The sequence below is a fragment of the Pelodiscus sinensis genome, chromosome 6 (assembly GCF_049634645.1).
Source record: "Pelodiscus sinensis isolate JC-2024 chromosome 6, ASM4963464v1, whole genome shotgun sequence".
Lineage (NCBI taxonomy): Eukaryota > Metazoa > Chordata > Testudines > Trionychidae > Pelodiscus > Pelodiscus sinensis.
The window spans coordinates 36159887-36173937 of NC_134716.1; the positions used below are offsets into that span (position 1 = coordinate 36159887).

The 14051-nt window shown below is 40.1% G+C and overlaps 1 protein-coding gene across 4 annotated transcripts in view; it reads left to right on the top strand.

The window, feature by feature from the left end:
* Positions 1-14051, top strand: part of PCSK5 (proprotein convertase subtilisin/kexin type 5) — a 327119-nt gene that overhangs the window by 228744 nt on the left and 84324 nt on the right. For all 4 annotated transcript variants that reach the window (XM_025178860.2, XM_075931728.1, XM_075931729.1 and 1 more), the window contains 6 exons: positions 1428-1571; positions 4432-4534; positions 5403-5596; positions 8161-8245; positions 12490-12587; positions 13064-13193. In XM_025178860.2, coding sequence (XP_025034645.2) covers positions 1428-1571; positions 4432-4534; positions 5403-5596; positions 8161-8245; positions 12490-12587; positions 13064-13193 — 754 coding nt within the window. The remainder of the gene's footprint in view (positions 1-1427; positions 1572-4431; positions 4535-5402; positions 5597-8160; positions 8246-12489; positions 12588-13063; positions 13194-14051) is intronic.

A 14051-nucleotide genomic window follows, 5' to 3' on the forward strand; every position in this document is an offset into this window, starting at 1 on the left:
TCCTGTGAGATACAGTAGGTTAGACTATGGGACCACGGCCTTTTTCAACATGATAATCTATGAACAGAGGACAAAACAACATCAGATAAAGGGTACGTTTTCTATCAAATCAGGCTGAAAATCAAAGAGTAAGCAGTACTGAAAACAGGAACTATTTCACACCAGTCTTTAGCCTGAAAATATAACAATTGAAAAGAAAATGGGTGATCACCTCTAGTCAGCTAGTCAACACCTTAGGAAGACCCTGGCTTCTTGATGATTAAATTTGAGCTGTTGAATGTAAAATTAGAGAGGTAATATGGTATATAACTAGGGAACCTCACTAAAAGACAGTAACAAAATTGGGAGAATATGGAAAGATAACTAATAAAAGTTAATGAATATAATAAAATTTAATGGAACTTAACTTCCATAGTTTAATATATATAGGCAAAGGAGAATATTAAAACCTAAAACAAATTGTTGAGAGCAAATAATATAAAGGAGGAGTTAAACCTATCTGAATTTTACCACACAGGTAGTACAATGAATGATCTCTTTAAATAAAAAGTTAATTTGGTTTAAACTTCTGAAAAAATTGTTCTGCAGGAAGAGCAATTAGACCAAGGAATAGCCTACCAAGAAAAGTAGCTGCAGGACTCTCAAAAATTGTCGACTGCTAATCTGTTTCAGTCCTAAGACTTTCTTGATGAGAAACTGACAATTATGCTGTCTTCAGCCAAACTGTGTTCTGGTTTTTGAATGTGACAAAATATAACCAAGGCTGTCGTGTGGCCTAATTTTTTCATGTTTTAAGATTTTAGTGTGGGTTTTTACCAGTGGCATTGTTTTCAGAGGATAAACATGGAAGTTTTACTAGAGAGATGTTGATGTTAGAAGAGTTTATTCTTCTGTCACCATGCATTAGACCTCCATTAAAGCCAGCAGGAGTTACTCACTAGATATTATAAAACAATCAACCTGTTTGTTAAACTGGAATCCTATTGATTATGCACCCAATGAATGGACAGATTACGAATTTTTTTTTAAAGTTGGTTAGTTAGTGTCTTTCAGGAACATGAATTCAGGAATGAAAGTCTGCCCTACTGAAGTCCATATGAGTTTTCCCATTGATTTCAAGATCAGGAATTCACCCTTCTGTGCAAACTGTTTATGTTTTTAATTGAGGCAAGTGTGAAGTAGTTAAGTATGCTGTTGTTAGAACTGGAAGAGGATGGTTTAGTGGGAGAGCTGTACTATGATACACTGATTTAGAAAGGTGAGCTGGTTTGGATTTGTACGGAAACTCAAACTGCATTAGCTCTGTCTCACTATGTCCCACACAAGGACATAAAGCTAAAGACACACGATCCACATCAAAAGCCACATGAGAGAAAGAAAGAATGTAAGCCATTTCTAATATTATGCTTTAAATGTTTAACTGCTAGGCAAGTTGAAAGAATGGTCCTTAGTTCTTTATGGGACATCTATCCAGCCCTACTCACCAAGAAATGATTTCCCCAAAGTGGAACGAGTGCGCTCCAGTCCCATTGAAGACCCAACAGAAGACTATGGAGCAGATGACTATGCAGGTGAGTTGGTGTCTATATCTCAAGGACTCATACACGTACTAAACCTTATGTACAATAAGGGCTAATTTAGGGACACTGCAAGTATGATACCATTGTATTTCCAGACCCACCTTGCATGCCACCATTGTACTTAGCCCTCTTGTTTGAGGTTCACCACTTCCGTATATTCTGTATCCTTCTGTCTCACTTTCTGTAAGTAGAGGCTAAGATCTTGAAAGCAGGGACTTTACATTTTTATTTATTTGTATTTATTTATTTTGTTTCTATTTAATTGTTTGTAAACCAGAGATTGATCTCCCAGGGTTTGATTTTGCAGGTCCTGCCTTGAAGATGGCATGGTAAGTTGAGCTAAGGTGCATCAACTCCAACTATGCTATTCACGTAGCTGGAATTGTGTATCTTAGTTCAACTTTCTCCTGTAGTGTAGACCTGGCCTTAGTCTATTCTTTTTTCTAAGATGAAAAGCCCCAGTCTTATTAATCTCTGTTTTTTTAAGCATAGCAAGTACATATAGTATTACCATGGTGAACATACATGGCAAAGAATTCCCGAGCAATTCATATGAACAGCTGTTTGGGGTGGTATTACCTAAATTGGATCAGGAAAGACAATCTCCTTTACTTGAGCTCTATGAGCAATTGCTCATTGTCTTCACTGAATCTTTTATTGCACTAGTCTTTCTGGCATCAGTCAGATAGGCTATGTCTAGACTGCAGGCTTCTTTTGAAAGAGGCTCTTTCGAAAGCATCTTTCGAAAGAGCCTCTTTCGAAAGATCGCGTCTAGACTGCAGGCGGATCTTTCGAAAGAGCAATCTGCTTTTTCGAAAGAGAGCACCCAGCGAGTCTGGATGCTCTCTTTCAAGGAAGCCCTATTTACATTGAAGAACGCCTTCTTTCGAAAGAGGAACTTTCGAAAGAAGGCGTTCTTCCTCGTAAAAAGAGGTTTACCGCCATCGAAAGAAAAGCCGCGTTCTTTCGAAATAATTTCGAAAGAACGCGGCTTGAGTCTGGACGCAGGGGAAGTTTTTTCGGGAAAAGGCTACTTTTCCCGAAAAAACCCCTGAGTCTGGACACAGCCCTAGGGTCCAAGCCAGAGAGCATCATGTCAGTGGGGCTGTTGGGTATGGCATTCTCTAGTCCAGCAATTCTCTAGTCTAACACGTTCTGAAAGCACTTAGATCCACTGTGTGTGAAAAAGGAACTTATGAAGACTAGTAGCTGGGTAATATTTGACTGGATGATTCTGTGATCAATATCTCCTTATCGAAAGGTAGAGTTCCAGTCCCAAGATGACAGCATTATACTGAGAACTTTTCCATCCTCCACTCACTCTTGAATTTCTTTTTATTTTGAAAGGTGATTGAATATCATCTGGACAGACTGGGATTTTACTTTTTCTCTTTGTTTTTTCTATTCTGGCTTCAGGAATCAATAAGGCATAGAGATGGCATTGGCATATGATGGTTACTGAGCAGCTTTCCATACTGATAGGCTGTGTCTACACTGGGCCACTTATTCCGGAAAATCAGCCGCTTTTCCGGAATAAGCTGCGAGCTGTCTACACTGGCCCTTGAATTTCCGGAAAAGCAACGACGCTCTACTGTACAAAATCAGCCGCTATTCCGGAAAAGCTATGCTGCTCCCGCTCGGGCATAAGTCCTTATTCCGGAACACTGTTCCGAAAAAGGGCCAGTGTAGACAGCCCAGTAGTCTTTTCCGGAAAAAAGCCCCGATCGCGAAAATGACGATCGGGGCTCTTTTCCAGAAAAGCGCGTCTACATTGGCCACAGATGTTTTTCCGGAAAAAGAGCTTTTCCGGAAAAGCAGCCTGCCAATGTAGACGCTCTTTTTCCGGAAATACTTATAACGAAAACTATTCTGTTTTAAGCATTTCCGGAAATTCATGCCAGTGTAGACACAGCCATAATGTTTAATTTGCTAAACACTTTTGATGGGATTCATTATAAATACAGACTAACTAAACAAACACTATATATGGGCAAATGACTTAAAGAGAAATGCTTCAGTTGTTGATTTAGAGAGAAAATACGCTATAATCTAGTCCATTATTTTGCTTGCAATTCCAAAATTAACCTTCAAAATTCCACCATAAGCCACACAGCCAAAATGCCCTCTAACCTACGCATCCATTGGAAGATCCCATTATTCATCAATATATCTACTTTTCTCAACTCTTCCAAGTTGCGAGGTACCACCCCATTACATAGACATCATGTACTCACATCCTCTCCTGGAGTTATGAAGAAACTGTACCACAAGATATAGCTGTTGTCTCAAGCATTTAGTTACTATCCAATAAGAAGTGGCTAGCAGGAAGAAGAGGTCAGAATTAAGGTTAAATGGAGAATCTTAATTATCAATTTTCCTACTTCAGAGTGCAAGTTCATATTAAAAATATTGTGAATAATATTGTGAATAATTAGATCCCATGTTCTTTTTTAATTATTAGCAATATGTTCATGGTTGCCTGCCAAATGCCGTTTGTTCATAATCTTAGAATTGTTTGGGCAAATTGAGCTAATTTGATAAATGTTGTTGATAGTAAGTTTCTGTTAAGAGGCTCGTGGACCTTTGGGCATCAGTGACAAAAAATTCAAATGATTTGTTTATTATGAAAGCATTGGTTTGACTCCACAAATAGACCCTGATAAATCTGAATTAGATGTCATACTAACTTGCTGTTGTTTAAGAAAAATCACTGAAGCTAGTCACTGAGTCTATATGGGGAACTAGGGTAATTATACTCAGCATTACAGTAATATTTTGTCAGGATCACTGAGTAGCAAATGCAAATGTGTCACTTCTTCCCCTCCCCTTTTGATTTCTGGATTTTTTAAAGGCCCATGCAATGCAGAATGCAGTAAAGTAGGATGTGATGGGCCAGGACCAGACCACTGTACTGACTGTCTACACTATTACTACAAATCTAAAAACAACACACGGTAAGAAAGAAAAAAAAAATCTTTACATATATTTTCCTCTACTGTTCTCTTAATATCATCTTGCTTTTTTCTTTTCTACAGGATATGTAAAAATTCTCTTACCTTCAGTTTATTTTACAAATTCGCATAGGAGATATAGGAAAGTCCTATTAATTTGAATGTAATGTACAGCCTGGAAACACCATTTCTTGATTATTAGTCAGTCATCTGGCTTTTTTAACAAAATGAACATGGAAACAAAATGAGAGACCCAGCATAGCTAGCACATAGCATCAGTCACTGAGCTTGGGCAAGCTCAGAGGAGATGTAGATGGTTAGAAATGAAACTGTGTGATTGTTTGATGACGGAATTGCCAGTTGACCCAGCAGATGTTGCAGGGGGGAAAAGTGAGAAGTTGCAATGTTTGTGAGGATTGCTTTTTGTCAATTGAAGAGAAGTAGTGATGCTGAACAAGGTGGCTGTTTTATATTATGGACCTATAGGACAGTGGTCTCCAGACTTTTGAGGATCATGCCCCTCCATACCTGTCTCCAGCACTTCCTGCCTCTGCCGGAGCCTGTGTGGGGACATGGCTAAAGGGGCCAAGGCTGGGGAGGGCTCTGGATCAGGAGCAGGGCAAGGTAGGGTCGGGAGCTGGAGATACGTCTGCAGGCAGGACTGGAACAGAGTTGGAAGTCGTGGCTGGGTGGTACTCTCTACCAGCCCCCTGTGGCGGCTGGCCTGACTCCCCCCACCCATCATCCCAATCCCCCAAAGGTTCATCTGCACTCCTTGGGAGGGAGTGGGGGTGGATGCTTCACAGTTTTGGAACCTCTGCTACAGAGTTTACATCAGTGATGACTCCCTTTTTTTCACTGCACCATGCAGGATCTGTGTTCCAAACTGCCCACCTGGACACTACAATGCAGACAAGAAACGCTGTAAAAAATGCTCACCCAATTGTGAAACCTGTATTGGGAGCCACAGTGACCAATGCCTGAGCTGTAAATCTACTTACTATCTAAATGAAGAATCCAATAGTTGTATTTCCAGCTGCCCGGATGGATTTTACCTTGACAAGAGTCAGTATTTTCTACTGCTTATTTCTTTGGGCTTCTGACATTTTGGGGGGCAGGGCAGGGTGTTGGGAGATCAGGGGCTAAGATTAAAAGTGTATTGTGATGCATTTGTTTCTTTTTGAAATTTTATTCCTTTTATGAAATTGTTGGGAATCAGTCCTGATCAAAGATCTCTTCCAAAACTAAACCCGGATTCTGCTCTTGAAAATCATGTTTAGTGGCACAACACAAAATCCTTCCTTTTCTCTTTCTGACTAGGAAGTAGAGGTGGCAAAGAGATTCTTGTTTCACTACCATAGTAGATCCACTGTGCAGGATGGCTCAGGGAGAGCTACTGTGTGGTGGGGGAACTTGTGGAAGAATGCATCTTCTTGCCACTTCAGAAAGGAGCAGCAGGGACTTATCTCCATTAAACATTAACTCCTAAACTTAGACACCCTGCATCCCTGGTAAAGTGAGAGCCACAAGGATCTGCTGCGTGGCTGCTACATTGGTGTGCTAAGGAAGGTAGAGGCTTTCTCCTCAACTCTTAACACAGCTCCACAACAAAGCAAAAATTGTCAGACTTCTAATAGCCCACATATTGAAGAGAGGTTCAAAAGACTTGGACTTTTCAGCTTAGAAAAGAGGAGACTAAGCAGGGATATGATAGAGGTCTATAAAATCATGACTGGTATGGAAAAAGTGAACAAGGAAAAGTTATTTATTTATTCCCACAATATAAGAAGTGAGAGTCACCAAATTAAATTAATGGGCAGCAGGTTTAACACGAACAGAAGGAAGTTTTTCTTCACTTAGGGTGTGTCTAGACTACATGCCTCCTTCGACGGAGGCATGTAGATTAGCCAGATCGGAAGAGGGAAATGAAGCCGCGATTAAAATAATCGCGGCTTCATTTAAATTTAAATGGCTGCCCCGATCTGCCGATCAGCTGTTTGTCGGCAGATCGGGGGAGTCTGGACGCGATGCCCCGACAAAAAAGCCTTTCTTCATCGACACAGGTAAGCCTCGTGAAACCAGGCTTACCTGTGTCGATGAAGAAAGGCTTCTTTGTCGGGGCATCGCGTCCAGACTCCCCCGATCTGCCGACAAACAGCTGATCGGCAGATCGGGGCAGCCATTTAAATTTAAATGAAGCCGCGATTATTTTAATCGCGGCTTCATTTCCCTCTTCCGATCTGGCTAATCTACATGCCTCCATCGAAGGAGGCATGTAGTCTAGACACACCCTTAGTGCATAGTCAACCTCTGGAACACCTTGCCAGAGGATGTGGTGAAGGCTAGGACTTTAACAGTGTTCAAAAAAGAGCTAGAAAGATTCATGAAGATTAGGTCCATCAATGGCTATTAGCCAGGATGGGTGGGAATGGTGTCCCTAGCCTCTGTTTGTCTGGAAATGGGTGACAAGGGAGGATTACCTGTTGTGTTCCCTCCTTCTGGGACAACTGGCATTGGCCACTGTTAGCAGACAGGATACTGGGCTAAATGGACTGTTGGTCTGATCCATAACAGCCATTCTTACGTTATCTGTAGTGATGCAATACCCGTAACATACCCTGCTGTGCAGGTGATTTGGCTTTATTTAATTCCCATCTATGGATAATCATGCAGACTCCCCAGTCTTAATTCCCAGCCTAGAGCTGATCCCATGAAATATTTAAATGAGTGCTGAAAGATAAGTATGTGTCAAAGAACTTTGCTGAGCTAGGGTTTATATCTCCTGCTTTCAGATCTGTGAAGCAGGGTACTCATAACTAAGGACAGCAGGAGCAGATATTAGCTTCATTTCTTTTATTTTCAGTTTAAAAGAACCAAATTATATTATTTCTTTTTACCACCTTGGCTCCTCTGCCTGATTGAGGTATAGGATAAGAGAGAATGTGGAGTTGAATGGGATTCTCAAGCAGCTTTTTTTCAGGTCAAAATCTGGTGCCTATGATCCAGAGTCTCTAGAATAAGAAGTGTAAATGGGTTGAGGAACATGACTTCTTTAGGATACATGGTTAGAAGAAAGGCACCTGAAAGGGGATAGGGCAAGTTGCAGAGAGATATGTGGCTTAGGTTTGATAAGATCAGAAAAGTCTAATCCAGTATATTTTTGAACCCTGAAAAAGTGAAATTAGGAAAAGTCTGTTTGTTTAAATGCTAAAAGACAATTACACAGAGGTTACTAGATTTCTTTACATGGGCGATTTATGTAGGAACTCTAATTTGCATTAATTTAATATTTTTTCTGTTATTTGAAAGTATTGCATGAGTCAGTGATAAAAGCCTGGTTAATTTAAACAAGTGTGTTCATGTCAGTGTTTTTACAATCTCAAAGCATTTTACTTTTCAAAGGAATAGGATCTTATTTTAAATATTTGGAAATAATTGAAAGCATTTGATGTTTGATGGAGAAGGTCACTATATAAGCAGCACATCGGCTATTTAATTTTATTCTTACTTTATACTTACTTTTCTACTTTGGCACCAGGAATGTAATAAGCAATGGAATAGATCCATATAATTTTATTAAACATGACTGACCTGAGTTTTCTGGGCTGTTTTTCTTTTTCCCTTTGCAGATAAGATTGTTTGCCGGAAATGCAGTGAGAACTGTAAGACATGTGTTGAATCCCAAAGCTGCACAGAATGCAGACATGGCCTCAGGTAAGGATATGATGGATTTCACTGCACTCACTAGCCAAAGAGACTTCCTAAGTCTATGGACATACATCAAAGATAGTTACATAATATTACTATTTAACCTTGACTGAACCTCCATTTATGTGTTCTACTGCTGTTTATGTTGTAATGTAATACTTTCCTGTGCCATCATAAGCCATCTTGGATAACAATGAATTTTTAAAAAATGTTTGACTGCAGGCAGAATGAAAGCTGTAGCCATGTGAAAGCTGTGTTCTTCACTTTCTGACCTACAGTGTGGCAGTCAAGGATTATTTTAGAAGTAGAACTAGTGAATTATATTAATCCTTCTGATTCATTCCTACGATAGTTAGAAACTATTTCCTTATCTTTACTGCGTCTCTCCATACATCCAATCATTCACTTATCTTAAGTACCTCAGGCTCAGTTCCATTACGATATGGTGTGCCTATATATTAAATAGCAATAGATATTTTTTTTCTTGGTAGGGAGACTTAATCATTCCTGAAACAGATAGGTAAAATCCATAAAAAAGCAGCAGCACACATTTTTTACTTCTATGCAAACAAGTGACTTTTTGATCCAGGGAAGAGGGTCAGAAATCCCTGTAGAATTTATAAAGGGTAATATGCTGGGTTTATGCCACAAAAAATGTGAAGTTAAAATCTGTATCTGAGATTTGTTTAAAATAAGGATGTTCCTTGATTGTTATAGCATTGGACATGTAACTTGTGTCAAAATAGATTATAGGATTTGAGTTAGTATAAAATGGCCATTATAATTAGTTTCCTTAAATGTCTGTGCCTAATTTATTTTTCATAGAATAAAGGCACTTCTCCATATGTATACGTCTAGATTACATCCCTTTTCTCAAAAAAGGGATGTAAATTAGACACTTCGAATTTGCAAATGAAACCAGGATTTAAATTTCCCACGCTTCATTTGCATAATGGCAGCTGCAGGGGTTTTTTTTCGAAAAGGGGCTTTTTGAAAGAAAAACGCCTGTTTAGACGGGAATCATTCAAAAATAAAACCCTTTTTCGAAAGATCCTGTACTCCTCATTTTTTAGAAAAAGGGTTTTATTTTTGAACCATCCCCGTCTAAACAGCTGTTTTTCTTTTGAAAAGCCCCTTTTCTAAAAAAAACCCGCAGCTGCCATTATGCAAATGAAGCGTGGGAAATTTAAATCCCGGCTTCATTTGCAATTTCGAAGTGTCTAATTTACATCCCTTTTTCAAGAAAGGGATGTAGTTTAGATACAGCCTCTGTATACAGATGGTGCATTTACATTGTGCAGCCATCTGCATTGTTCTGTCACTAATGATGTGTTTAGCACTCACTAAAATTGACCCTCCTTAAAGAGGTTTGAGTTGAGGGAAGGAAGGTATCTGATTAAGCCAAGATTACAACATTTAAACCTGCTGTAAAATAAGGATGGATATTTATTTCCATCACAGGAGTGTTATGAGGCTCCTGGTTTATTCATGGCTGTAGAGCATGTTGAGATCCTCTAGTGGAAGGTACCATGTAAGTGTGTAGTATTTTTAATTGATGTAACTATACCTTCTTAGTCCAGGTTTGTGAACAATTGTGGTGGGGAATGTGAAAATCTTGATGGAAAATTTCCTGAAATCAGAGTTTTGCCTTTTATGTTTTTGACTATTTCAATGGCTACACTTATACCTCCTCAAGTTGCTGCTGTGTTATTGTCCTGAAAATGACACAAACTGGCAAACTTGGCAGGCATCAGCTTCGCAAAGAAGCACTGCAGGAGAGACTTTTCATAGCTGTATCAGAAAGCCCGTGAAAGAGCCTAGATTAAAGGATTGAATGAGAGAGTAGCTAACAGGTTTCCTGGAGCAGAAGAGGTAGGCTTATTTTACTCACAATGCACTCCTGCCAGGAAATATGTACAGAGGTGTGAAGCACCATGTAAACAAACCAACAAACAAACAAGCCAAGTGGAAAACTCCCAAGAATGAAAGTGCCCAGAGAATGCCAGTCTCCTCATTACTTAGGCAATATGACCCTATTCAAAGGACCAAATAAAGCCTATTCTGAAATAAAAAAGGAAGAAATCTCAGGTGAATAGTTTTTAAAATCTTTGGATTAGAGAGGTCTATTTGTTCTTAGTTCAGGTTGGACCTCTATAATCCAGACTTCTGTGGTCAGGCATCCCATGGGTGCTCGAGCACTCAGAGAAAAGCTGGGCTTTGCACTCGAACACCTCTGTTACTTCTAGAGAATTGCAAATTCCTCACTTGCCACATTAAAGCTCAGGGAAGGAGGGGGAGAAACAGGGATGGGGAGTCACTCAAGGCAAGAGGCTGGGTGGCTGCAAACCCCCATTGCTGGGGGCCAGAAGCACAACCCCATGGTTGGTGGCAGGGGCCAGTAGTGCAGCCCAGCAGCCGCAGTGCTCCATGCACTTCCATAGGGCTGCGGTCCTGGCCCTCAGCTAAGGGGCTCCAAACAAGCACCTCACCCCCAGTCCCTGCTCAGTCAATGCTGGCCTCACTGCTGCGGCCAGAGTGGAACCCTATAGCCAACAGCAGCAGAGAGGTTGGCGTTCACCTCCTCTGGTCTGGCAAATTTGCTAGTCAGGGACTGGTTAGTTCTGAGGGAGCTGGACCAGGGATGTGCAACCTGAATAGCCATTGTGAATGGCAGGGAACTGTCGACATGCCCTAGGTTTACAGAGTTGAAAGTGCATTAGTTACATTCGTAAAGGACCCAGGCTATGTAAGTGTTAAACCGAAATGGAGACTAAGGACATCTGGGTCCTGTTCCTGACTCTTCCAAACACTTGTTGCGACGACATGGAAGAGTCACTTAGGCAAAAATTTTCAAACTGAAGCACCTAAAGTTGGACACTTAAAAAAACAGCTTAATTTTTAGAGGTGTTGAGTATACATAGAGGCCAATGAATTCCATCTGCAAAATGGCTTTGCACCGTTCTTGGATGGAAGGTTCTATTGAAATGCAAAGCGATTTTAGAAATTTAATTCAGTTAATGGACACTTTAGTGTCTTCTGAAAGGAGCAAAAATGTCCAAAAAAAAGAATTCCTAATGGATAACGTGCCTAGAACAGTTTGTGGTGTTCTAACAAGCGCTTACACTGAAGCACGGGAATGTTACTTCTGATAAGTACTGCTTTTTGCTCTGTCACAATCTCATACTATCACTCAACACTGCCTAAAAGACATACTACCTCAGGCTGTGCTGCTGACACATCTCCCAAGTTATACAGAATTGGTACTTGTACTGGAGATTTCAAAGGGAAATCCTTGTGCTGCAGAGAATACTTGGTATTTGATAGTACTTTAACATGGTATTAGGAAGCAGGGGCAGATGACCATTTTGTGGGGCCCAGGGCAGCACACTTTTGCGGGGGCCCCCTTTGCCACGGCACATGCAGCCGCCCCGCTCGCCCTGCCCTATATCCGCCCCTGATTAGGAAACACCACTGGTCCTGATGTCTGTCAAGCAAGGGATGAGGTCTTGGAAACACATCCATTTGCATGTTTTTAAGTATAGTGGTACTGACGGCAGGCCAAGTTCCATTTGGATTTTCTTTGCTCTTTCCCTTGGATTTGGCATTCTTTTTTGCTTCCTGTTCTATACTACTGTGTGCTGTTTTCTACAAGTTGTTAAACTCCACCACATATGTAGCTGCATTTCAATCATGTGTGAAGTGATTGGCTATACAGGTTGAACCTCTCTAATCCAACACTCTATGGTCCAGCAACATCCATGCTCTGGCATGATTTTAGTTAGCCAGATGTCCACTTATCATGCGTGTTGCCAAGTTTCCTGTGGTCCCATAAAATTTGTTTACAGCCACCAGTCCTGTCAGTGTTCTGTACTGTTAGTTAGCTCCAGTTTACTCCTAAATGTCTTCTAAGAGCCCAGTAAGCACTGAAAGTGTTGGTAGAGCTGCTAGACAATACTGACTTCTTATGATCTGACAAATTTTCTGGTTCAGCACCAGTCAGGTCCAGGGGGCACTGGACTAGACAGGTTCAACTTGTACTTAAGTGTGTACAGAATTTAGGGTGAAAGAAGCTGTACAGATGTACAGTAGGAGACTTATTTCAGTTGAACTAATATTTGCAGAGCTTAAAAAAAGCCTACATTACAGAATACTTTAGATTTCTGAGTCTTATCGTTGTCCTCTCTTATCACTTTCCTTACCTTGCAGTGGCTGGTCAGTACTAAATAGTCTCATTTATATGTTTGCACTAGTTTCCATGGATCCAGATGTTCTGTCCGCTGTGAAGAAGGAAAATATCACAATGGCAGGGAATGTGAACTGTGTCACCGTTCCTGCGCAACATGTGCAGGTACCTCATTGACATTTGACTTCACTTAATCATTTTGCCCCCTGTGTAATGTTACATCACATTTCCAAATACAGTTTAACGATTGGCTTGTAAATGAAAAGTTAAACTTGGAGGTTCTTTAATAGATCTCAGAGTAAAGTAGATTTCATCCAGTTCACATAAAAATACAAACTGTCTAGCTCAAAAGTACACTTGCTATCTTTGCTCACTTGCTATCTTTGCTTGTACTTCTTAGGTGTGGACATAACAATATCTTTTTCTCAGAAAAACTATGCCAGGATTACTGTTAAATTTATCTTTTGTTGCTAGCCAATATAGTTTGCAGTACATGTAGGAAAAGGTGTAAAGCACCAATATATGTTCAATAACCTATGATTATCAGGTAATGTTTTGTTACAGTTAGAGATGCTGTCTGTTATCCAGTCTAGACAGGGAATGTGTCCATGTATTATAAAGTATTTTCTCTTGGCTCTAAGGCTCAGGAGCAGATGCTTGCATAAACTGCACAGAAGGTTATTTTATGGAGGATGGGAGATGTGTGCAGTCCTGTACTTCTGGTTATTATCTTGATCACTCTCTTGAAAATGGATACAAAACCTGCAAAAGGTAAGATATAGTCATCAAAGGCCACATTATTTTTTGGGGGGGAGGGGTTAAGCAAGTGTCTAATATTTGATATGATGCATTTACCACTCTCTGATTAAATGATAGAATGTTATAACATTTTAGCACACAGTACTGAGTGCAGAGAATAAGTAAATATATAGTATGCTAAGCAAACTATGGAAGAAAAGTAAGAATTTTTAACACGATTGTAATTTCCATACAAGAGCTTTTAAATGGGTTTCAGAGCATGCTTGTGTGTCTTCTGAGTATTTAAATTAAGATTTGTATTAAGAAATTTGAGATTACAGGTATAAAAATATGGTAAATAATTAATGGATCGAGCAGTGGGCCTGTTCATTCTCATTGCAGCAACTGCAGCCATCTGCCAAGAGGTAAGTTGCCATTCATGAGCCCATTCAGTTTCTCAGCTATATAATACCAACTACAGGTCAAAAATATAATAGCAGGCAAAGAGCAACTAAGGGTGCATCTACACAGTGCCCTAAACTTGAAATAAGATACACACTTTGCATAACACGTATCTTATTTTGACTGAAGTTTGAAGTAGGCTATTTTGAAATTTGGTGCATCTACACAGCACCAAATTTCAAAATAACGGGCTATTTTGAGACCTCTCTTAACTCTCGTGGAATGAGGGTTACTGGGAGGCCAAAATAGCGTGCCTGTTATTTTGAAAAATATTTCAAAATAACGGGGAACTTCTGAAGACATTGGGTAGCTGTTTTGGATTACCTGTTATCCGGAAATGGCCGCATAGTGTAGACGTACCCTAACTCATAGATACCAACATGTTGACACGTACTGAATGGACAAGGCTTGAGTTTTATTTGAAAAAGA